This window comes from Lepidochelys olivacea, assembly GCF_965140295.1.
Source record: "Lepidochelys olivacea isolate rLepOli2 genome assembly, chromosome: 9".
Lineage (NCBI taxonomy): Eukaryota > Metazoa > Chordata > Testudines > Cheloniidae > Lepidochelys > Lepidochelys olivacea.
The window spans coordinates 50,506,010-50,532,640 of NC_140419.1; the positions used below are offsets into that span (position 1 = coordinate 50,506,010).

General features: G+C 44.3%; 1 protein-coding gene across 1 annotated transcript in view; it reads left to right on the forward strand.

Annotated features, from left to right (window-relative positions):
• Nucleotides 1-4,997: 4,997 nt before the first annotated feature.
• The window catches only part of PTTG1IP (PTTG1 interacting protein), a 29,504-nt gene continuing 7,870 nt past the window's right edge, over nucleotides 4,998-26,631 (forward strand). The window contains exons 1-5 of the mRNA XM_084638205.1: nucleotides 4,998-5,191; nucleotides 13,993-14,045; nucleotides 20,787-20,895; nucleotides 25,248-25,353; nucleotides 25,492-25,557. Coding sequence (XP_084494331.1) covers nucleotides 5,092-5,191; nucleotides 13,993-14,045; nucleotides 20,787-20,895; nucleotides 25,248-25,353; nucleotides 25,492-25,557 — 434 coding nt within the window. The 5' untranslated portion in view covers nucleotides 4,998-5,091. The remainder of the gene's footprint in view (nucleotides 5,192-13,992; nucleotides 14,046-20,786; nucleotides 20,896-25,247; nucleotides 25,354-25,491; nucleotides 25,558-26,631) is intronic.

The window sequence follows — 26,631 nt, forward strand, 5'->3', positions numbered from 1 at the left end:
TTTTAATGCTTAGTTATGCTACGACTGAGGGTGTATGCACCAAGGATTTTTTTTTTTTTGCACTTGGAGTGAGGGTTTTTAAGCCCTCCTCCTATTGCCTGGCACTTTTACGGCCGGCGGTAGATCCACCTACACCTTTCCCCCACCGACCAGGGTGGAGAGAGGAACGCTAAACCTTCCTTTGTTTTTTAGTTATGCTACGACTGAGGGTGGGGCATATCTTTAATCCTAAAATCCTTAACATGAAATACCAACCATGCCGGGCAGAGCAAACATGAAACGCCAAGGGCAGACCAGTTGGTGTGCTCCGCAGGGCCACCCCCCTCTGCAGTTCTCCACCAAAACTGTGACAGATTTATGTTACCAACCTGCCTGAGGCGTCAGGTGATCAGGCTGAGGCCGCAGGTTTGTTAGGGGAGGAGATGAAGGAGCACACCAACTGACTAAGTTTTAAAGTTTTATTAATAAAATAACAGCGGTTAGTGCTGGGGCTTCCCATGTTACTCAGGGGAAGAAAAAAAGCGTTAGTTTCCGTGCCCTAACCCACTTTTATACTTACACACGCACAACCCGAGGCTGGCCAAGCCTGGGTGTAACATCAGAAGTAGAGGGGGGAAGGGTGTACAAGAGTTCTGTTCTGTGCACAGGCCGTCAGAGTCCACTGTTGATCTTCGATTTACTTGAGCTCTTGGGAGGGTTTTAAGTCCTGGGGTCTTTTGGGGGCATTCTGTTCAGGGACCTCTGTCCCCCATACTCTTTGTACCAGTCCAAACCGGCCTTCCATGGCTTCCTCAGCTTTCCCAAAACACACCAGCTTCAGGGACGCAACACTGTGGTTTTCCCCCTCGCTGACCTTCACTGTCTCACTAGTTTTTGCAGCCCCTGCAGTTCTGTTCAGCTGAATCCTCCTTTCTCACAGCTGGTCGGAGTTGGAATCCAGGCCCCCGTCTTTTTTGGCAGGCAGCCAAGAGTTGGTTGTGTGTCGTGGCTTTGGGCTAGAGTTAACGTCTTATCTTCAGACCTAGCTGGAGTGTCGAGTTAACCCATTCCCTTCTGCTTTCCTCCCTCTACAGCCTCTTGTAACCTGCAAAGGAACCTTTCACTCCATACTCACACCTGCAACCCTTCCCACAATACATTTTACCACATATACAAGTGATAGCAACATGCAATGCTAACTGCTTACCCAGGGGTCCCCATGGGGGAGGGGGGCAGTCATATTGTGACAGGAGCATTGGGCATAGGGATCTGTGGGGGAGGTCTCTGGGCATAGGGATCTGTAGGGAAAGTCTCTGGGTGAAGGGATGCTGGGCACAAGGACAAGCGAGCAGTGTGGAAGGGGCACACTGGCAGTGCAGGGCTGGGCAGGCCAGTGTGTATCTAGCAGTTGTGGATTTGTAAACAGTGCCCTGTTCTGGGCTGAGTGGGGCCACTTCCGCTGCGCTGCGCCTTATTGCCCCCAAACAGCCCCTCATTCCACAGACTGCCCCCCATTACATGCCCTATTTCCCCAATGGAGGCCCACAAATATGTTTGGCACCGGGCCCACAAAAAGTTAATCCGGCCCCGAGTATGCATAAATGATGCTTGCACCCACAATGGCCTATCATTTGCACAGGCAGAGCCTGTGAAACCATTGATTTAATTCACAGTAAATGGAAAGGGAATGGGGAAAGGGTAACTTATTGAAGCTGGCACATGTGCTGGGCTTCCTATTTCTCTGTAAATGTTCCTCCTTTTCTAAGGGACATGCACTGACCACATCTTGGACTCAAGAGTTATTCAGCTAAAACTCCCATCTTCTTCAGGGAGCGCTTTGCATGATCAAGTTTGGAGGAAAAAGCAAAGAATTTGGCACTATTAGTAGCAGTCAAATAGGTGGAGCTAGCAGCCCTGACTATTATTAAAATTTCCCTTGCTTTTCATAATAAGACACTTTTCAGAGTAACAGCCGTGTTAGTCTGTATTCGCAAAAAGAAAAGGAGTACTTGTGGCACCTTAGGGACTAACCAATTTATTTGAGCATGAGCTTTCGTGAGCTACAGCTCACTTCATCGGATGCATACCGTGGAAACTGCAGCAGATATTATATACACACAGAGATCATGAAACAATACCTCCTCCCACCCCACTGTCCTGCTGGTAATAGCTTATCTAAAGTGATCATCAAGTTGGGCCATTTCCAGCACAAATCCAGGTTTTCTCACCCTCCACCCCCCTACACACAAACTCACTCTCCTGCTGGTAATAGCCCATCCAAAGTGACAACTCTCTTCACAATGTGCATGATAATCAAGGTGGGCCATTTCCTGCACAAATCCAGGTTCTCTCACCCCCTCACCCCCCTCCAAAAACCACACACACAAACTCACTCTCCTGCTGGTAATAGCTCATCCAAAGTGACCACTCTCCCTACAATGTGCATGATAATCAAGGTGGGCCATTTCCAGCACAAATCCAGGTTTTCTCATCCCCCCACCCCCATACACACACAAACTCACTCTCCTGCTGGTAATAGCTCATCCAAAATGACCACTCTCCCTACAATGTGCATGGTAATCAAGGTGGGCCATGTCCAGCACAAATCCAGGCTCACTCACCCCCCCCTTTCCCCCCCCCCGGGACACACACACACACACACACACAAACTCACTCTCCTGTTTTCAGTAGCTTATAACTTTGCCAAACTTAAACCTTTTGGACTGAAATTCTACTGGCCTCAGACTGAATATTTTTGGAAAGTTTCTGTCAAACTTTCAGCCATTTCCAAGAATGAGGCGAGGGAAAAAATACATTGTTGTGCCACATTAAAAAAAAATTCTTACAGTTTTTTTTTTTTAAAAGCTTTCACACCTTCATGCTTTTGGTGCAAGGACTTGAAACTTGGCATGGGGTGGCCGTTGTGTCCGGAATGTGCATTTTGCCATCCCCTATGAAAATCCACCCAAGTGTGAACAAATCTTTGAAAAGTGAGTTTGCTTGTGTTCAGAGACTTTGTAGACTGTAGCTAAACTCTCTGAAGATACTGTCTCTTTCAGTTCCTGCTGTTGACTAGCCTGCACATGCATACCCAGAAAGTGACTGAGCATGCTAAAGCCCAGGGATACAAGCATCAAGCAGAACTTTCCCTGCAATTGTTGCTCCCAGCTGCTGCAGACTGGTGTAGGGCAGGGCACCAGAACTGAGAGCATGGAAACTTTCCCCTTGTGCTCTCAGTGACCTGGTCACCACCCTCTGCTGACAACCAAGCAGTGTAGAAAAGGAAGGTGCCTGACAGAGGTGACAAAGAGTCTGTGGGGGAAAGGGAGTGGAGTGGGATTGATTAGGAGAGGAGACTGGGCCTGAGAGCTGGAGAGGGAAATGGGGTGTGGGGACTGGGAGCCAGTGAGGGAGGAAAGACTCATATTTATGAAAGAGCGGAGGGAGGTGAGGACACTGTGACTAACTCAGAGGGGGAAAAAAGACTGGGCCTTGGGAACCCATAGTGGGAGAATGGAGATGGTGAGGCGGAGGAGACAGATCTGATGAAAAGCCACGGTGCATGGGGAAAATTGGAACTGTTCTGAGCAAAGAGACTGGGACAAGGTAACAGGTAGAAGGTGATGGGGATGGAAGGGAGACTGAAATTGAATAACATACTATTCACTCCATCATAGGATTGGCATGAATGGTGCTGTTCAGCCCTTATAGATTCATAGATGTGAAGGCCAGAAGGACCATTATGATCATCTGGTCAGACCTCCTGCATAACACAGGCTAGACAACCTCACTCTGATGACTACAGCAGTGGTTTTCAACCTGTGGTCCACGGACCTGTGGGTGTCTGCAGACGATATCTAAGGGGTTATAAATTAATAGTTCCATTAGTTAATTATCCTTACAGTTTAAAAAGTGTGCCTTATTTCTAGTCTGAATTTGTCTAGCTTCAGCTTCCAATCACTGGATCTTGCTATGCCTTTTTTCTGTTAGTAAACACCTTTTTAATTTATCAGAACTCTTGTTCCCATGTACATATGCATTATGATACAGTGTTTTCACATACTGTTTTCCCACAGGCTGTCTCTGCTTGCTTCAGTACCCAAAAGATCACAACTGGTGAAAAGAAGAGCATTGTGCCTGCTACAAACGAAAATCATTGGTGCCTCCTTCAGAGAGTGCAATCCACCAGAAACCACGATCAGATGTTATGATCTTGCAAACCAGTATCTTACATCCAACCTTTCTTTGTAGAACAACTTGAAAACGTGGCAACTAGTTGATTCCCACAGCACTTAATCGCTGCTCTTCACATTCCCCGACTCCTGATACAGAACGTAGGGGGGTGATTTTCAGGGGGCTGCAGCAGAGTCTCACCGTCACTGCTCAGCAGCGTCCCAGGGGGTCAGTGAGGAGGTTCTGCTCCCCTCCAGCTCCTGGGTTACAGTGAATAGGAAGTTTGGGGAATTAAACTAGTTCCTGTTTGATGTGTGTGCGAGGTGTCTCTGCATGTCAATTGCCAGTGCAATCACAGCACACTGCAAACAGCCCTCAGCTCAGCTCTGGGGGAGGTTAGAGAGCGGGCGGGAGGCGATCGGGCCGGGGAGGGGTGGGGAGGAATTGGGCTTGGGGACTATGGGCGAGGGGGTTTCAGGGGCGGGTGGCAGGCAGCGGGTGCTGAGGCCTGTGGCGGGATTATTCCACGTATCGAGCCCGAGGGGTCGGGAGGTGGCGGGGTGTGGGGAAGGGGCGTTGGGGTGGTGCTGGGGGGGGTTGGGAGTGCAGGACCTGAGAGTGGGGGAACAATTGGAGGTGGTGGAGTCTGGAGGGAGGTTGGGGGCGGGACCCGAGACGGGGGGGGGGTGGCTGAGAGTGGTGCGAGGACGGGGCCGCGGTTGGGGGGCGGAGCCCGAGGCGGGTCGCTCCCCTCAGACATGGTCGGGCCGCGCGGGCCCTGTTGCCCGGCAGGGGGCGAGCGTGGCCGGCTCTCGAAGTGCGGCCGCGCGCGCCCCCGCGAGCAAATAGCAGGTCTCGCGGCGCTGTTGCGGAAGGTCGCGGGGCGGGGGCCGGACGAGATAGCTGCGAGCGCTGGGCTGTGCGGCTGCGAGACCCGCGATGGCTCTGGGCAGCGGGCTCCTTCTCTGCGCCCCGCTGGCGCTACTGCTGCTGGCAATGGCCCCGGACAGTGCCTCCCCGGCTGCTGCGTCGGAGGGAGGTAAGAGAGCCCGGCCCCCCACGCAGAGCCTGCCCCACACAGCTCCCGGTCTCCTGCCCCGCACCTCCCCTGACCCACACAGCCCCCGGTGTCCTGCCCCCCCAAGCCGGACCCCCCCCGTCTCCTGCCCCGCACCTCCCCCCACCCGTCACAGCCTGACCCACACAGCCCCTGGTGTCCTGCCCCCCCAAGCCGGACCCCCCCCGTCTCCTGCCCCGCACCTCCCCCCACCCATCACAGCCTGACCCACACAGCCCCCGGTGTCCTGCCCCCCCAAGCCGGACCCCCCCCGTCTCCTGCCCCGCACCTCCCCCCACCCGTCACAGCCTGACCCACACAGCCCCCGGTGTCCTGCCCCCCCAAGCCGGACCCCCCCGGTCTCCTGCCCCGCACCTCCCCCCACACGCCACAGCCTGCCCCACACAGCCCCCAGTGTCATGCCCCCCCAAGCCCGACCCGCCGGTCTCCTGCCCCGCACCTCCCACCCCCACACGCCATAGCCTGCCCCACACAGTCCCCGGTGTCCTGTCCTGCCCCCCCCCCCGATCTCCTGCCCCGCACCTGCCCCCCCACACGCCACAGCCTACCCCACACAGCCCCCGGTCCCCTGCCCCGCACCTCCCTCCACACGCCACAGCCTGCCCTACACAGCCCGTGGTGTCCTGGCCCCATCTCTTCTGTCCCTGGCGCCTTGCCAACCCCCCCCCGTACCGGACCCCCTGCCTCGCACTTCCTCCCCGATCCCCCCAGGTGTCTTGCCCCGCACTTCCTGCCTCTGGTGTCTCTTCTTCCTCCCCCCATATCCGACACATCCCCCAAGTGTCCAGTCCCCTACAATCATCTGAGACTCTAATTCCCCTCCACCCCTGCCCTGCGACTGCTGCTGTTGACAACTCGCGTTAGCTTCTAGCGGAGAGAAGGCCATTGGTAGTTTCCCCTGGAGCTGGTGGAGTTGCGATCCTGGGTTTTACCGCTACTTGCTTGTTTGAACATAGCAACTTCACTAGTGTCTGGTCTTCGTTAGGATTTTCCCCACTGCCAGCTAACAGAGGAAGAACGCACCCCTTTCTCACTGTGAAGACAAGACCTTGCAATAGTTGGTCTCAGTATTTAGCCTTCTAAGCACAGTGGGCTATTTGTTACAGCCTTGCCTTATCAAAGAGTGGAGTGTGCTAATCAGGGAAGTCATTAAAATGTGGTTAGACAGCATGTAAGCTTAAAACTAGAACTGTGCTAACTGTGTCGGATGACATCTGTTTTGGAAGTCTGTCCCCATTGTGGTAGTGGCTTTAATGTCAGTCTCAACTTCTGGAAGATGTGCATTGAATTTGTAAGTTGCTGTGGTGAATCAAAAATAACTGAAGAAAGTTAGTAGCTATACATAGACTAAATTTCCTGATAGTACTTGCCTTGTTTGTAGCCCCTCTTGTAAGACTCTCTGAAGTGATTTAACAGATTTTCTGATGAAATAGGTTTCATTTTGTGATACTTACTTGTGACTATAAAACTAACATTGAAAACTTAGCTTTTTTGTATATTTAAAGACTTAATAATGCTACAACAAAACATCTGTGCTGTCGTCTTATTGCAATAGAAGGCTTTTGAGTCTGTCAGCTTAAAATTTTAAGCTTCATTAGTTGTCTTGGCTCTTGTCTTTTTTCCTGTTCTGCAAACTCTTGTTAGCAATAAGAAAAGGAGTGCTTGTGGCACCTTAGAGACTAACCAATTTATTGGTTAGTCTCTAAGGTGCCACAAGCACTCCTTTTCTTTTTGCAAATACAGACTAACACAGCTGCTACTCTGAAACCTATCTTGTTAGCAGAACACCAATTTATAATCACACCTTTGTGTGAAAACTTGTTCACCTGTTAGTGTTACAAGTAACGCCTAACATGACTAAGGAGAGAGATTAGTGAAGACAGCATTGTGAAACCAACCATACACACTATTCCCTCTGTGCCTTGCATAATGACAGGTTTCAGAGTAGCAGCTGTGTTAGTCTGTATTCGCAAAAAGAAAAGGAGTACTTGTGGCACCTTAGAGACTAACCAATTTATTTGAGCATAAGCTTTCGTGAGCTACAGCTCCCTTCATTGGAAGTTCATATTGAAGTTCTCTTATAGTTGTTACGAATTTTCAGTGCAGGGATGTCAGTTACTGAATTATGTGAATTGGTGGGTAAGCGAACAAACAAAGCAAGGACAGTATTGCTATGTATTTTATTAGTTTTGATAACTAAGTTTTTAACTTTTTCACTGTATTGATAAGATTGTATCTCTGAAACACTATGAAGTAATAGCTTACTGCTTAGTAATAGCTGACTGCTATAAAGGGGGCTTCTGTTTCAGGCTTTGAGAGGTGCCCTTCCACACATGAACAAGCTCCAGTTCTATTTTAACCTCCTGAAGGTCCAGAGAAGTCTGAGCAGGCTACCTGATTTCTCTGCCAGAGTGTGGTATTACAAATGTATGGAATGCATCTCACATGATGGATGGTGAGAAATACTTTGAGTTGAAAGCATTATTTTTCACTTGATGTAACTGCCTTCATCCCAGTGCACTGTTTCCACCGTCTTCCTGCTAGTTAACAAATTTCAAAATCTTAGGGTGGAGGTTTTGGGTCTTGTGATCAGATTTTCACAAACTCTAAAACGTTTCCAAAATGCTATGTATTCCTTGTACATACTTTACAGTTACAGACCAACAAGGTGGCTTCCCCAAACCAGACAAGAGGAGAAGCTTGCGAGAAGATTGGTTTTGAAGTGTGCCCTGATGTCATGTGACTTTTGACTAAAGTTAGGAATGAATTTAAAGATTACAGCCCATCACAGAAAACACCCTGACACTGCCCAACAGCTCCCTCTTTTCTTGAGGGGACTCCAACTTGAGTGCTTTGACTGACTGACTGCAGCTGCATTAACATGGCACCAGGGGAAAGGCATCTCAAATACGAAGGTTGCAAGCCATTTAAGATTCTTGGTCAAAACCATCCCCTTCCATTCACTCAAGCCAGCGTGCAGGCAGTGCAGGTCATGAAGCACTGGTGTCATGTGTTGACTGTGAGAAACTTCTCCAATAAGCAAGCTGCCACCTTTGCTGCAGGTTTCCGTTTGTGAGTTGATTTAAAGTGCATCCCTCTCACGCATTTCAGAAGTCTAATCCTCAGGTTATAAAGGCATAGGCTGTGGCAGAAAGATTGAATTGAAAAGAAAAAGTTTCAACTTCTTGGCTAGTGCCTGGCTAACCACCTCCACCCCTGTTTGCACCTGTTCAGGTGACTGCTGCTATATGATCATCAAAGAGTAAGTGGGGATCTAGCAATACTACCAGATGCCTAGATTCTAAGGCCAGAAGGGACCACTGTGATCCACCAATCTGACCTCCTGCATAGCACAGGCCATAGGACTTCCCTGAACTAAAGCATGTCTTTTAAAAAAAAAAATCGAGTCTTGATTTAAAAATCTCCATTGATGGAGAATCCACCACATCCTTTGGTAAATTTTCCAATGTTTATTTACCTTCACTGTTAGTTTTTTTTTTTTTTATGCCTCATGTCCGGTCTGACTGTCCGTTTTCAACTTCTAGCCATTGGATCTTGTTATACCTTTGTCTGCTAGACTGAAGAGCCTATTAGATATGTTCCCTGTGTAGGTACTTACAAACTGTGATCAAGTCGCCCCTTAACCATCTCTTTTTTTAAACTAAATAGACTCAAGAGCTCAATCTGTCACTAGAAGTCAGGTTTGCCAATACTTTAATTTCTTGTGCCTCTTCTCTGAACCTTCTCCAATATATCAGCATCCTTCTTTAATTGTTGGCACCAGAACTGGACACAATATTCCAGCAGCAATCGCACCAGTGCCAAATACAGAGGTAAAATAACCTCTTTTCACACAAAATTCACGTTTGTTACATCCAAGGATCTCATTAGCTGTTTTGGTCAGTGTCGCACTGGGTGCTCATGTTCAGTTGATTATTTACTAGGACCCCCAAAGTCCTTTTCAGAGTAACTGCTTCCCAGAGTTTCTTCTGAAGGCGAAGAGAGCAGGGTGGCAGCAAGCATCCTAAAAGCAAACTACCCTACTTTGTCACACTGGCTTTTCTTCATTCTTCAACAAGTGAAATAACAACCTGGCCCTACACCCTGCATTTTAACAGCTGCACAAGTTGGAAGAACAGAAGCAGAAGATGGGTGGGGGACAGTATGAGGAGGTAGCACCAGAAGTAAACATTCTAGGCCTGTCTCAAGGTTTCAGTGAATGCTCGGCCAAGGATTGAGGTGGCTCTTCCCGATTAGCTTGTGAAGAATGTCACTTTCACAGGCCCTCTACTTAGCACTCATAAAGGTCTACTTAGATTAGGGGTGAAAGTAGGTGCTTTTCAAAATAAAATGAAAAACTGAACTGGATAATAGAACTGCAAAAGTATTAAATTGTCTACACTACGGGCTTGTCTACACTGGCAGTTTACAGTGCTGCAACTGTCTCGGTCAGGAGTGTGAAAAAACACCCCCCTGACCGCAGCAAATTTCAGCGCTGTGAAGAGCCAGTGTAGACAGTGCACCAGTGCTGGGAGCCACGCCTGTCGTGGAGGTGGGTTCTTTTAGAGCATTGGGAGAGCTCTCCCAGTGCTGCGCCGTGACCACACAAGGCACGTTAAAACAGTCCTGCGGCAGCGCTTTAGTGTTGCCAGTGTAGTCTAGCCCTAAGAGTCTGTCCACACTAGGACATGCACATTATTAGTCAAGATGAACCCTAGGCTCCCCTCTAGGGTTCACATTGACAGTCTAACATTAAAAACTACAACTTGCCATCACTACACTAAAATTTTAAGATGTTTAAGCTGGTATGTTTTAAGAGTGTACCTCTCTATCCTACCCAGGTGGATTGATTTAAATAATGGTGATTTAATTCATCAAGTGGAAAGTCTAGATTTAAATAATCAATTTCAATCAGTTTTTCCATTTGTACTTCAGTTCTTTCGTATAAAGAAAGATGCATTCTCACTGGTGTAGTCATTAAAATATGTAGACTTAGAACTAAATAGAGCCTTTATGCTATATTTGGTATACCTTTTTGCTACCTAAGAGGGTACACTATAATGATATACATTTATTTAAAGAGTATTATAGTTTAATATTTTCAGCTTCTTAATTGTACGTTTTAGTAGGTTAGAAAATGGTGAATGAGGGGTGGAGTCATACATATTCATAATTTGAGAACTGAGCCAATCAGAGTTCAGGGAGAGGGAAGCTATAAAATAGGAGTATGAGACTATCCCGGTGGGCTCAGTGGATGATCCTGGTGAGATATGAATTTCAGTCTGTTACCCCCAGTAGCACAGCCCCTGGAAACCCCACAGGATCAAACACTTAATACAGAACATGACCTGTTGTGCCGTCTTATAAAGCTTGCCCTTCAAATTGAAATGTTTTTCTCCGGATTCTTTACAAAGAAAAGTAATCTTTAACTCAGTGTTTGGTAGTGGCTCATGGATTCAGGGTATTTATTTTTATTTAAAGGTTTTAATGATTATAATTTTAGGCCTTAGCATATTTTCCATTAAATTCAGATTTAATTTTAAACAGATTTATTTTTAACAAGAAAAACTTACTAAAATTTAACTAAAATCAAAAATCTTATTTAAAGGTGGAAAAATCCAATTCTTTGATTTCCCCCCCCCCCCAACATCATCAGTTTTTATCCACCTTGTATCCTAGTGAGAGAGGTCATAGGTGTTAAGATGCACTTTAAAAAGAAATTGAGGTAGCCAACATGATTTGAAGGACCTCTTTCCTAGTCGTCTTGTTGTTTTTACTGATACAGACTAACACGGCTACCACTCTGAAACCTGTCACCGTGCAAGGCATTGAGTTTAGCTGTATGAAGTGGATAGTCTCGAAGTGCCACAAGGACTCCTCGTTGTTTTTTCATAATGTAGAAGGGTCTTTATCTTGTATTAGGGCTCTCCCAGTAGTGTGGATTTGTGAGATTCTGCTACAGTTGTTAGCAGTATCTTTGTTTGTTCAATGAGACGTATCACGCAAAGTATCTGACAAGCTGGTAGAAAGCAGCAGAAGAGCAAATGTAGCTTAATTCAGACTTTAAACTTCACCAATTGCATATTTGCTGCCCATCAGCTTGTTGCTTGAATTAACTGTTCTAAAGCTGCATTCTTGTTGAATCAAAATTGAACAACTCAAGGACTGGAAAGTCAGAAGGTCTTAGAAATTGGGGCTTGCTAAACAGCAGTAACATAGTGCTGGCTTGAATTAACTGATCTTGGACTGAATCACAAGTTTACTGTACTTTTTTAACTATATAATTAGTGTTAACATAAAAGTCCCATGATTTCTCTTCTGTCCCCAACATTTGTAACTGTGTTTAGGGGTGTGGAGTGGCTGTTCCACGACTCCCTTCAACTTGGTAGTAATGACAGTGAATATTAGTACTTTATAAAGTCTCTGCTTCAGATCTAGTTTAGGAGTGCAGAGTCTGACTTCTAAAATGTAGAGCGGTGTGTAAACATCTCTATCTTACCTATGTTCATAGAATGCTGACTCACTTCAAGGGCTGTACCCTGAGGATATAAACCTAAAAGAAACCACAGCTCTGCTCCCTAATCACATGACTGATCTCCGCTGTAAATGAAAACACAAAACTGACCAGCTGCATTGTAGCTAATGGAAAATCATTACTACAAATGTTCTTATGAACATTTCTTTTCTTTCTTTTCTGGTTTACAAAAGATATTTTAAAGATATTTTAATGTGTAGTACATCATCTTCCACAGACCATCGATTGAATGCTCAATAATTTCACTAAAATCTTGTCAGAAAAGTTGTCTCCCCGCAAAATAGGGTACTGCTGATATTTTAAAATTCTCAACTACTCCTCAAACATTCAGTAATTAAAAGTGCTCTTCAAATGCTATGTTTGAAAAGGAAATAATCTTTCTGAAGTTTACTAGATGGAGGAAGCATTCTAATGAAGTGGGTTCTTAGAGGTCTTGTCTCCTGTACTTCTAACACTCTGTTTTGGTTGAAGGGAGGAAACGTGGCGCTATAGCACACTAGGGTAACCAAGAGACTATCGAATGTTAATAGGGACTATTGGGGAGACCTGTGATTTAGAAGATTTTTTATTTCATAGAATATCAGGGTTGGAAGGGACCTCAGGAGGTCATCTAGTCCAAACCCCTATTCAAAGCAGGACCAATCCCCAACTAAATCATCCCAGCCAGGGCTTTGTCAAGCCTGACCTTAAAAACTTCAAAGGAAGGAGATTCTACCACCTCCCTAAGTAGCATGCATTTTGTAAATTAAAATCTGCGGACATAGCATGTTTAAGCTTCTAAACGATGACAAAAACACAGAAACCTTTTTACAACTACCTAAAACCAGTGAGGTATTGTACCAATAAAGTATGCAAGCCCTTCAGTTCAGGGACAATATACCTTGAGTACTTGTGGCACCTTAGAGACTAACCAATTTATTTGAGCATAAGCTTTCGTGAGCTACAGCTCACTTCATCGGATGCATACTGTGGAAAGTACAGAAGATCTTTTTATACACACAAAGCATGAAAAAATGGGTGTTTACCACTACAAAAGGTTTTCTCTCCCCCCACCCACTCTCCTGCTGGTAATAGCTTATCTAAAGTGATCACTCTCCTTACAATGTAAACACCCATTTTTTTCATGCTTTGTGTGTATAAAAAGATCTTCTGTACTTTCCACAGTATGCATCCGATGAAGTGAGCTGTAGCTCACGAAAGCTCATGCTGAAATAAATTGGTTAGTCTCTAAGGTGCCACAAGTACTCCTTTTCTTTTTGCGAATACAGACTAACACGGCTGTTACACTCAGGGTATAGGTTTCAGAGTATACTAGCCAGGAAACTATTCATGCTCTCTCCACATTTTCACCTCAGTTATATTTGGTTTTGTTCTTTATAGATAACAGAACGTGATTACAGTGAACAGGGCATAATATTAACAGAAGAGTGTAGTGAAGAGTTTGTCAGAAACCATGATCTGTTGCAGTTTGAAGGATTTTGTGTGCTTGGATTTGAAGAAAACTAAACTGCAACTAACGTTTCTGAGCCTCCTGCTTGGGGTAACTCACATACCAAGAGGAAGACGAGCTCAATTGTTTTTTTCATCAAGAGGGTCATTGCAAATAGGAGGCTGAGCAACATTGGTGGAGTTCTTTTTAAAACTTTTATTTAATTGCAAATCTGATAATTGGGACCTGGCATAACCTGCTTCCCCAACAATTAAGTAATAAAACATTGGACTAAATCTATGATAGCTCGCATGTTTTCATAGTTAAACGTTAAACAGCCTAGAATGAGCCTGCGTGGAAGAGACTTTTCATAATAAGCTTGCAGTAATGCTATCTAGTCTCAAGACTGTGTGTCTCCCGAAACTGTTTAAATTGTGTTACACTAATGGCACGAGAATTGCAACAATAGATGATAATTATGTGGAAAGGAGCCTCTACAAATAGATGTTATATGTGCAAATAGAGTGGGAATATCTTGATGGTATGGTGCTGCTTCTCCAGTTCTCTGAGACAAAGCACTAGTGCACAGGAATAAGGTAAGAAGTTGCTGTACTTTACAGTAGAGTAATTAGTCAAGGAAAAATGTCTGGCAATGCTGCTTTGTTTTTTTAGAAACTATATGTAGTACGGCCTGGCTGCGAGGATACAGCAAAGTTAAATGTTCAGGCATTATTTATTTTCAAAATGTTGCTTGTATGGGCCTAGCTAAATACTAATATGGCTCTTTCCTCTCCACAGCTTGTCCTCAATACACAAACAAAACTTGTGAAGAGTGTCTGAAAAAAGTCTCAGTAAGTAGTAGAAAAACAAATCTATTTCCTTTATTTAAGTGAACTTGCTGTGTCAACCTGCCAAAGGTTCATAGTTTTGCGAAGCAGCTGAAAAGATCTGTCTTGGCATTTTGAAGTGGGGAGCAGCCACTATGCCAGCTGACTTCAAAGGGAGCTGCAAGTGCTAAGCACCTGTGGTGGGGTGGTTTTGTTTTTAAATGTTTAATCCAAACCCTTGGAAAGGGTTCCTGAAGAACCTTGCCTTTCCCTCCAGGTTCTGATGATCTCTGCCACATTCTTTGTTTGGATGACCTACTGTTCCCCACCAGTATTTTAGGGGACTGTTTGGAGTCCTGCTTTTCCTTTTTGTCACTGTGTGGGTGCTGGCTAAACTGCCTCACTTCTCCAGTGGGCTGAGTGGATTGAGAGAACAGATCACAATCTGAGGATATGCTGGAAATAGCGTGTCTCCTCTAGCACTCCTAGACCCAAGTGGAATTCAGATGGGGGTAGGGGAAGTTATCAAACACCTCAGTTTTGGAGGTTTGGCTTTACAGGTAGGAAGAATCCAAAGTTTTGGCTCTTGAATTCAGGTATAGAAGTAGTCTTACTGAAACAAACCTTACAAGATTGTGGAAGGCTTAAAAGTGACACTGGGCCTTGACCTCCACCTCAAATGTCTTCTAATGACGTGTGTGTTTTTCTAACTGCCTAGTGTCAGGACTCTGATTTTAAATTGGCTTGCTGAGAAACTCCGAATGCCTCTGAATTTGTACCTGCTCATCATATGAAGGTGAATGTTGGTGCAGATAGGTGAAACTTAGTGGTACTAAGGCTAGGGGAAACCATACATTCATAGGTATGAAGTTGTCCCTTATATCAGTCAGTTCTGAGCTGCAAATTCAGAGTTGTAACGTTCCCTAACTGTGGGAAAGTGAGAAATTGAGAGAGACTCCAGTGTTCTATGAAACGAAACAGTGAACACAAAAACAAGTTTATTTCTCATGCCTGGAAATGCACATTGTCCTTGCATTTCTGAGTAGAACACTGTTGAGTCTCTTGTATCTTCTCTTGAAACTCTAACACTTAACTGCTTTTTTTAAGCATCTAGTCAATTACAAAGTTCCAACCAAGCCAAACCTACCTATTCAAAATATGTGGAACTGATGCTGAGCTGGCTATGCAGGAATTGTAGGTCTTATAAAAAGGATAGCTTTGAATTCAAAGCTATCATGTCTTCCACTACTTACACAATCTTCTCTCTTTTTCTGATCCAGTAAACTGACATAACCTTTTTTTACAAACTTGTAGTAGAAATCTGGATCTGTTAATCCTTTTGAAAAGGAGTTCAGGATTACAATCCATCAGCCCTGTTTCTGCTTCTTCCACAATATAGATTTAGCCTAGAACTTTGTGGCATCAGTGGGGATAATGGAAAAGTACCATGGCTTCTCTGCACTGTCTTGGCTTTGTTTTTGTGTGGCTTTGTTTATTTAGTTAGATCAAGCCAGACTCCTATAGAGACTACAACAGTAATGTCCTTAGCCTGTGAAGTCCCTCCAACATCTTCAGTTGTTGTTGGAAGCTTGTCACACCTCTGAAGAGTCCTTGTTGTGCACATGTAGCATGTTTTGCCCAGTATGAATTCTAGTTGACTTACAGTAACTTGATGGAAAGCAAAAGGGGAAAGTCCCCCACCAGAAGAGAACACTGTTGATAAAGGGTGACGGAGTGATGGGAAGAAACTCAATTCTATTTCCAGGCCCCAGCCACCTGACCTCCACGTGACAAAGGTTAATACCCCTAGCACATGACTGGGTCAGCATGCACAGGCTCCACTGGCTACGGTTCCACTCAGCTGTGCTCTGGGAGACAATTACGTTGAATTTCTTTTAAGAAAAATGTCTAGTTGCTTCTGGGGTTCTGCCCCTGGCTTTCATGAATGGCAGATTATTTTAAACCCCACCTCTGGATTACAGAGATTTACCAAAACTACTCTACCATCCTGTGGCTTCCATGTTCTGTAGAATATAATGTCGTATGGTAACTTTAAATCCTTTACCACCTCCTGGAAGGAGTTGTGCTTCCTTTGTGAACAGCTAAGGATCTGGCTACACTGCAGTCAGGAGATATGATGAGAGCACCCGTAGGTGTACCCATCCTAGCTTTCATCAGGCTAGTTCACTAAAAAATAGCAGTGAGGCACAATGGTTTAGACTAGCTACCCAAATATATAATCAGGGTCACAGGCAGGCTTGTGGTTAGGTGACTAGCCCACACCACCATCTGTTCTGCTGTGACTTCACTGCTATTTTTAGCAAGATAGCTCAATCGAAGCTAGGGTAGGTATCCCTACATGTGCTGCCATCATGCCTCCCAGTTGCAGTGTAAACAGACCCTAAGAGGTCACTGAAACAGCAATGAAGAGACTCTTCCCCCAGTAATGTTATGGGTCAGTTGTTCCTCACGCTCTGCCTAATAAACTGCATCTCTGATGTAACCCAGCTCCTGAGCTGAGGATATTGTGGGAAATCAACCTCAAAATACTATATCCCAAGAGGCTTAGAATAACACTGGGCATAACAATGTGGACACTTGCATTGCATAAAAGAACAATAAAAATCAGCTCATCTAGATTACACTGGAAACTGGCTTTAGAGCTTCTTTACAATACAGTTAACTGCTGGAAAAATTCACTCTGCTGCCACAGTCCAGCCCTGATCCAGCTCTACGATCAGTTACCATCACTAATTACATCTGTGGTAGAGCAAGAAAGCTTTGTTTTATTTGGAGTATAACACTGCTGCTACTCTGAAACGTGTTAGAGGTCAGTATTTCTAACCTGCATCACTATGCCTGAGTATTTCCTGATATTAGTAATCAAATCTTTGATAAGCTTCTCCTTAAACTCCTCATGTGATACACTTCTCATAGCGGCCTCAAATCAGACGAATGTCTTGTGAGTGCTCAAGTCTTTAACTGTATTGCCCATTGTTCTAGGATTGTAAGGCTGAACATAAACACATGTTAATTATCTTGAACACAGTATCTTTTCTCTATTTGGGAATTATGAAAGCATTGTACAACTGGCTAGCTCCTATATGAGGAGATACCAGTTGGTGCCCAGAATTTACTAACTGGGTGTTTTGGAATTGGCGGCTGTGATTGCAGAGCCATTGGCCATTCTTTGAAAACTCGTGGCAAACGGGGGAAGTCCCAGATGACTGGAAAAAGGCTAATGTAGTGCCAATCTTTAAAAAAGGGAAGGAGGATGATCCTGGGAACTACAGGCCAGTCAGCCTCACCTCAGTCCCCGGAAAAATCATGGAGCAGGTCCTCAAGGAATCAATCCTGAAGCACTTAGATGACAGGAAAGTGATCAGGAACAGTCAGCATGGATTCACCAAGGGAAGGTCATGCCTGACTAATCTAATCACCTTCTATGATGAAATTACTGGTTCTGTGGATAAAGGGAAAGCAGTGGATGTATTGTTTCTTGACTTTAGCAAAGCTTTTGACACGGTCTCCCACAGTATTCTTGTCAGCAAGTTAAGGAAGTATGGGCTGGATGAATGCACTATAAGGTGGGTAGAAAGTTGGCTAGATTGTCCGGCTCAACGGGTAGTGATCAATGGCTCCATATCTAGTTGGCAGCCAGTGTCAAGTGGAGTGCCCCAGGGGTCGGTCCCGGGGCCGGTTTTGTTCAGTATCTTCATAAATGATCTGGAGGATGGTGTGGATTGCACTCTCAGCAAATTTGCGGATGATACTAAACTGGGAGGAGTGGTAGATACGCTCGAGGGCAGGGATAGGATACAGAGGGACCTAGACAAATTGGAGGATTGGGCCAAAAGAAATCTGATGAGGTTCAATAAGTATAAGTGCAGGGTCCTGCACTTAGGAGGGAAGAACCCAATGCACAGCTACAGACTAGGGACCGAATGGCTAGGCAGCAGTTCTGCGGAAAAGGACCTAGGGGTGACAGTGGAAGAGAAGCTGGATATGAGTCAGCAGTGTGCCCTTGTTGCCAAGAAGGCCAATGGCATTTTGGGATGTATAAGTAGGGGCATAGTGAGCAGATTGAGGGATGTGATTGTTCCCCTCTATTCGACATTGGTGAGGCCTCATCTGGAGTACTGTGTCCAGTTTTGGGCCCCATGCTACAAGAAGGATGTGGATAAATTGGAGAGAGTCCAGCGAAGGGCAACAAAAATGATTAGGGGTCTGGAACACATGACTTATGAGGAGAGGCTGAGGGAACTGGGATTGTTTCTTCTGCAGAAGAGAAGAATGAGGGGGGATTTGATAGCTGCTTCCAACTACCTGAGAGGTGGTTCCAGAGAGGATGGTTCTAGACTATTCTCAGTGGTAGAAGAGGACAGGACAAGGAGTAATGGTCTCAAGTTGCAGTGGGGGAGGTTTAGGTTGGATATTAGGAAAAACTTTTTCACTATGAGGGTGGTGAAACACTGGAATGCGTTACCTAGGGAGGTGGTAGAATCTCCTTCCTTAGACGTTTTTAAGGTCAGGCTTGACAAAGCCCTGGCTGGGATGATTTAATTGGGGATTGGTCCTGCTTTGAGCATGGGGTTGGACTAGATGACCTCCTGAGGTCCCTTCCAACCCTGATATTCTATGATTCTATGAATGACAGCTGGGTTAGATTTGATAGGTGGATGGCAGGACAGACTTGATTCCCATAATCTTCTGTTCCTGCCATCAAACAGTATAAATAGGTGTAGTCTTGGGTGGAGGTGGTTGAGGTACTTGTGTGAATGGTAGCTGAGGAAACTTTTCAAACCTTGATCTTAATGTCAACAAACTTGTTCAAGTTCCAGTTGTAGGGCTAAATTCTACCTTCAGTTAAAGGTTTAACTGAACTGGTTCTATAAAAGGTTCTGTCAGACAAGGATTCTGGCAATGCTACAGCTCCAGATGTCTTTTAAACTGTCATCTTAGGCCTTGTCTACACTGCAGAAAACATGGAACTCCATGCCACTTCTAGTCACTCTTCAGAGCAGTGCTTCCCATTGGGGCCAGGGGAAAAGAGGACAGTCATACATTCCCTTCCCTCCCCAAAGCACCTGTCAAACACTGTCCACTCACATGCTTCCTGTTTCACAAGAGTTCAAACTACCAGCATAACCACATGAGCTCAGACAAAGTCCTATAGTTGTTTTTGCTGGTATACTAGTGCTACCATAGGCCAGAAGCATAGGTGGCACAGCTGCATTGGCTCATTTGGTCTGTCCTGCACTATAAATGTTAAGAACCCAGCACACTTAGGTCTTCACGTCAACAAACAAAAAGACAAGATGCAACAGTGGTGGGTAAAGGATGCAGGGGAAGGGAGGATGTATGTTATACTAAGATCAGAGTTACTCTAGGTGTGTGCACATCTTACTTAACAGAATCCCCCAAAGCTGTAGATAGATAAGGAGCACTTAGTCATTGAGTTTAAGGCCAGAAAGGACCATCAGATCATTTAGTCTGACCTCATGTATAGCACAAACCACCAGCACCCACATACTAAACCCAACAAATTACAGCCCATTACTTAATCTACAGGTTTCTGAATGCATTGCTGCGTGCTCTTTCTGTTTGCTATACCATGATTGCTCTGTCCTGTAGTCCTGATTCCTTCTTGTCTGGAGCTACTGCGGCTGCTGTAATCCCATTTTATGAGATAGTGTGAGCAACCCTGAGGCCTCCTTTTTGTCCTTTTAAAAAAACAACTTGTAAATCTTCCACTTTGCTCCAGCATCTCCAACAGAAACTCCCATAAACTTCTGCTTCAAAGAGCTGTGCCAGGACCTGCAGGGAAACTTCAAAAACTGTGTCCCCCTACTCCTGTGATAGTTGGGGGGGAGTGCTGTATGTGAAGACAGTGAATCAGGTCAAAGAAAAATTAGCTAGGGTGGATACTAACCTTTCACATTTCCCTGGTTCTGTAACAGTTATTGAATGCTTTGCTCATGCAACTATTTAAAGTCTTGTAGTCCAGAAAGCCTTTGCATTACCTGTCTACTGTTGACTGTGATTATTTGCATTTTAAGGGCTCTAATGATAACATTCTCCCTAGGCTCCAGGGAAAATTCTTTGTAACACCCTTATGTTTGATATGAAAATCAGTGGCTCTTTTTCACTTGTATTTGCTTTGGGGTGAAAAGTACAAATGTTACATATTAAAAGTTGACTTGCCAAACTAAGTCTAAGTCCTGACTTAGAGTGACATTTCCATTTGTTTAGAAAGTTTCCTCCCTTATTTATTCAACAACCTTCATATAGGAAGCATATTTGAGCCTTTTTATTTTACAAAAATGTACTGTAACTATTATAAACCCATAGCTATTTACAAAGCTTGTTTCCGGACAGCCTTAGTTGAGGCACACTTTCATACCAACAAACATCAGCAGCAAAGCATGACATTCATGACTTGCAAACTTTTTTCAAAAGTGCAGATACTGAGCTTTCATCATGCCTCAGGAATCTGCTGTTCTATATATCCACAGCACCACATAACCTAACACTTAACCATAGCAGTTCTCAGCAATCGCCTTAACTATCTGTAGTCAAATACAGATTACTCTCATCAGCCCTGTGCCCTTGAATATTGGAATATAGTAAGTCATGTCATACATTGTAGTTTGTAAACTTGTCTGGCTCGTTACAATGCTCTTAGCTTGAATAGCCTTTGTTACCTAGTAGTATCATTGCACTCTCACAATCTTGCACTTGCATCTCGCTTTGCTTCTCTTTCAGTGTCTGTGGTGCAGCAGCAACAAGAAATGCATGGATTATCCTGTTAAAAACCTTCTCCCTCCTCACTCTCTCTGTGAGTTGAGTTCTGCACGCTGGGGAGTCTGCTGGGGTAAGTGGATTTTATGTCAGTGATTTTGTGGAAAATGTACAGTAATTAAAAATTGGTGGCACCTTATCAATTCTACAGCCTTTGTTACATCCAGTGTAACAAGCAAGAGAAGAAACTTTTCCCCAGGTTTCTCTAATGTGATGCCACTATGTTTTATCAGAGATCCTAGCTATATCAAGAGTTCTCAAAGACCACATCTTAATGCAGTGTCTTCTGGACCGCCTCCTTTTCTGCTGGCAATAGAATAACTCCTATAACTACCTACCTACATAGAAAAATAGTATTTGGAAAGTATTTAATGTGATAGTAGCTTCTTCATGTGGTTTAGGGGCCGGAAATAAGAGCCACCAGGTCTCTGTAGATTAGAACATTGGCAAATGCTTGATATACTACTGATGGTACACAGGCTAGAATCTGGGAACTAGGGGCCACATTGTCCTCTTGCATGGTGAAAAGCAGAAGAGTTATGTCCAGCTAATATAGCAAGATGAATGTTGACATACCATCTATACTTACTTTTCTGGCCTTTACCAAAAAAAAACCCTTTACTAGTATCTGGTTTGACCTCCTGTATAGTACTAGTCATAGAACTTCACTTTGTGATTGCCCATTTAGCCCAGTAACTTGTGGCCAAACAAGACCATATTCTAGAACAAGTTCTCTTTAACCAACAGAAGTTGATCCAATAAAAGATATTACCTGAACCAGTATACATGTCTGATATGGGATCCACAGTATTTCAGCCTCCTGCATCCACAGGAATGGGCCCCTCTTCCTGCCCTTTATGCACTGGGCTGCCCTGTTTAACCAAGGAAATGATGTGGTACACCTGCAGGCATTTGGAGCTGTTCACGCTTTAAGAATGGCTTTTCCTCCCTTTTGTGTCATTGTATATGGTAGGGATTTCTTCATTAAAGGTCATAGCAGAATTCATTCTTTAAAATGAGCCTGGATAGCTGTCTAAAAGATGCTCTAGTTCAACTATCGATTGAGTTAGATGGAGAAATTATGGGGTGAAATTCTCTGGCCTGTGCTATGCTGGGCAGACTAGATGATCATAATAGTCCTTTCTGGCCTTGAGTCTATAAGTGAAGTTACACACATGCAGCAGTCTTGAGGAGAAAGACAAAGATGCGTTGCCTCTGCATTGCCCAGTGAACCCAAACATGGCTGATCTAGGTTTGCTCTCTGAGTCTCTTGTCTTATAATCCTTTGTTTAATGTTTTAGTAGTGGTTACGTAAAGAGCTATTCGCTGTTACATTGCATTTCCTTGAAAGAACTGTAGTGCCTTGTTAGACGTTTTTTGCTCCTTTAGAACATAGTGCTCATTTGTTGTGTAATGGTTTCTGTTGTCACCTGCCTCATGGGAGGGGTCTGTCTTGGCCATGACTAAAATGCTAAGCATACGGGCAATCCTAATAAAAAATATTTACGCTCAATATTCCTAAATTCTAACGGGTGTTCTTCAAGGACTGTTCCCGACCTTCTAATTACTTGCATTAGGGGACAAAACGTTGTGTTCCTTCCTGAGTCTTTGTACAGCTGATCTTCGGCAGTTTAGTAGTAGGTGTGGTACATCCAATTCCATTTGCTCCTGATGGATGGGGATAGTTAAACAGTAAAACCTCACGGCATAGAGTGGAAAAACGAAGGCAAATTGACTCCTTTCCTGCCTGATACAGATATGGAATCACAACCATAATATCTCGAGCACTGGCGTACAGACTTTGCTATCCCCATGGGGCATGCAGTTGCAGCCTTTGAAGGTATAATAAAAGGCAATGAGGGCAGAGCCTGGTAAACAGTGACTGATACTAACTTTTGATGAGTTCTGAGCAGGGATGCATTTCATGCAGGTGTGTGTTTCAGCTAGGTCCAAAAGCTCTGCCACTGAAGTCTACTCCTGTTTTAGGTAATACACTTAAAGGTGAGAGAGTGGACCTCCAATCTGGGCTTGCATGTTGAAGCTCAGTGCCATCTTGTGGTACGCTGTCTCCTTGGCCCACCTCTGAAATGGCATTGTCCACAGTGCTTGGGAAGACTATCAGTAAGAAATTAGCCTGAAGAAAAAATAAGAAGGGTATTTCTGCTCAGTTAATCTTGAGGGATATTTAGTTGAAACACATTAAATCAACCAGGGGTCTGGGGACCCCTGGGGGGGGGGGGCCTCGAACAGGTTTCAGGCAGTCCACCAAGCAGGGCCAGTGTTAGACTCACTGGGCCCCAGGGCAGAAAGCTGAAGCCCTGCTGCATGAAGCTGAAGCCCAGGGCCCTGAGCCCCACCACCGGGGCTGAAGCCAAAATCTGAGCAACTTAGCTTTGTGGGGGGGCCCTGTGGCAATTGCGCTGCTTGCCCTTAATGCCAGCCCTGGCTTTTATAAGCAGAAAACCAGTTGTGGCACAGGTGGGCCATGGAGGTTTTTTAGCATGTTTGGGGAACCTCAGAAAGAAAAAGGTTGAGAACCCCTGCATTAAATGATTTAGTCTGCTGATGAAATTCCAGTTTCTGAAAACTGTCTGAACAATTGGTCTGAGCTTTCCAACTAGGTATATTTGCCTTGAGCAGCTGACAGGATAATAGAGATCTAGAAAATCTTTCTTGCAACCAGAACTAGGGAATTCCTCGAGACCTGCCTCTTCCATTTGTGGAAGACCCCTCTGCCCAAATGCAAATGTTCAAGCAGATCTGACTAGCAACTATCTCAAAAGGACTCTGTAGGCTGACTAAAGGAGTGCCATGCAAATCAAGACTGGAAGGGGGGGAAAAAAATCTTGCTTTGCTGCTAGAAAGTTTGGAAACTGGAAAGTTTGTTGCTATGACAGTTCATTTAGCCTGGAAGGTAGCCGATGTGAATCGATAAATGCTCCATGTGGAAGTGAGGAGGGTCTTCCCGTTTCCTGGCCAACTGCAGGATTAACATTGACTGACAAAGGAGAGGAGTCTTCCACAGCCAGTATGCTACTATGTGATGACTGTAGTAGGAAAAGGGTGAGAAAATGAGGGATTAGAGGCCCTTGTCAAAAAAAAAAAAAATATGGGCAGAGACTAGACGGGGCGGGGGGGGGGGGAAGGATGGCAGAAATAGGGGTACAGAGGAGATGAGAAATCCAAATTGGGAGCAGGACAAAATGACTTCCTTGGTTTTTGAAGGGGTTGGTTAAATTCCTGTGATTTCCAGCCCTGTTAGGTGGTGGCGATTGGTGGGCAAAACTTGAAATCTGTGCTTTTCTTTTCTTTTTAACTGTCCCCTCTCCCTTCCTCCTTGCCTCTCCAAGAATAGGAATCTATATAGCGATGATTGCCTTCAGGAAAAAGGAGAGTGGCCATATTAATTGTAGTTCTGAGAAATTAAATCTGTAAGTGGGGGGTTTCTGTCTATCTCCGCTCAAGAGATGGTAACGGTACCAGACACACAGGGTGGTGGTTTGCACCAACAGAGGAATCAACACTTGCTCTTGAATTAGTCCAGGAAGTTATTCTGCAAGCAGGTTTCTACCTGCAGTAACTGATCTGCGAGTCAAGGTTCTTCCATTTCTAGTCATATTCTCACTGAAGTGGTAATGGTCTATAGTGAGTTATCAGGCCATTTTGGATTTGTAAGAGGGTATGAATAAAACAGTTTCAATGTTGATGTTTTGTCTGCGTACAGAATTTCTTAAGATCTCCTACCAGTAGTATGACTGAAATAAGACTGCTTAAAACTGCTTTTATAATTTAGCTATAAATTGTAACTTTCAAATTTGTGCTATTGCAATTTTTCAAGTAGGTTATAGCAACATCAATGACTTTGATATCAAGTTATATTCAAATTTCCTCACCCTGCAAGCATACCAACTAGCTGGTAATTATTTCCACAGGAACCATTGTCTGACATCTCAGAACACATTGGTGTCCTTGCAAGTTCTTGATAGGTGCAGTAATAGCCAGTAACTAAAGTGTACAGTTATGCTAGGGTTGCCAGTTTTGGTTGGCCGTATTCCTGGAGGTTTCGTTGGATGATTTAATCTTAAAGATTTAATCTTTTAATTCCTGGAGATGCCAGGACAATCCTGGAGGATTGGCAACCCTAAGTTATGCATCAGTTAGTTGTATAACACCCCTGTACTGTGGTAGCCTTCCTGCTTGGGATGATTGTAGTTGACTGTAATACCTGTACTGCTTTCTATAGGAGAAAAGAACAAAAAAATTTGAAACAAATGAGTCAAGCTAATATTTCTGACTTTTAAATGCAACTAAGCTTCCAGAAAACAATGGCTTCTGTGTCATAACGCAAAGGCCTCAAGGTTGTAATTCTCACTTTCTTAACATCTTCATACGCTTTTATACTTATAAATGTTTTGACTCTTTCAGTGAACTTTGAAGCCTTGATCATCGCAATGTCTGTGGTAGGAGGAGTGATCCTTGTTGCTCTCTGCATCTGCTGCTTCTGCTGTTGCAGGAAAAAGAAGAGCAAAAAGCAAGTATCTGAAAATCTAATTCCTACTTTACAGCACTTTTAGAAAGTTACAAAACTTAACTAGATGCCCAAACCCTGGTGAATGCCAAACACAGCCAGTTGATGGTTGTTTATGACAATCTCTATTATTCCTGTCAGGCCAGACAAAGACGATGAAAAAGCTGCCAGAGAAAGGGAACAGAGGAGAGTACGGCAAGAAGAGAGGTGAGTACCCAGTGTGAGGTAATGGGATGGGCAAGGCAGAAATGGATCATCTTCTGCTTAAAATAACTTTCTGTAAACAGATCAACACACCTGTCTTGATATTGGAGAAATGGAATGCTATATATGTTCAGTCTTGCTCAAATTGTAAAATATTAATCATCTGTATATTTACCGGTCTCCTAATAACATGAGGTAGTTGGTAATTTAAATGTACCATCAAGTACACAGTCCTAGGTATCTGCATCCAGACTCAATCTCAACACCCCCATGGCCCAAGATGAGGGGCTCCTTTGGTGACAGCAGTGGAAGTACTTAGCCATTGGAGAACCTAAAATTGCTTCCCAGTGCCAGATCTCAAAGGGACATATGACTTTACCTCCAACCAGCAATCTGTGCAACTGGATTAAAAAATGTCTATGTATTTGTGTAAATTTCATTAGTGAGGCCCTGTTCTTTTGGCTAATGCTTAATCTTAATGTAATATTATCAAGCATCTCTGGAGACTGTTTCCATAGGTGACTGGTTGAACTTGTTAAATTAAAAGAATGTTGTCAAGATACATAAACTTGAGGAGATTTGAAAACCTTGACTTGACATACTAACTCATTAGAATGTGAAACTGTTAACACCTCACCTACCTTGTCTCTCTAAAAGGAACTATCTTTTATTGGACCAACTTTTGTTGGTGAGAAAGATAAGCTTTTGAGCTTACACTGGACCAACTTTTGTTGGTGAGAAAGATAAGCTTTTGAGCTTACACAGATCTGTGTAAGCTCAAAAGCTTATCTTTCTCACCAACAAAAGTTGGTCCAGTAAAAGATACTACCTCACCCACCTTGTCTTTCTAATTCCTGGGACCAACTGCTACGACATTCTGGGACCAATGGCTGCAACAACACTGCACACTTAGTTCTTTTAACAGTTTTTTTTATAATCTGTTTGTACTGTAACTATTTCTGATGGGTTTCCTCTTGAGTCCCGGGTTGTTTAATGCTTTTTTTTTTTTTTTCTCCTCATGAAGGCCTTTTGGGGGCAGGGAAACACAATCTGTATGCAGACTGGTAACTGTCTAAC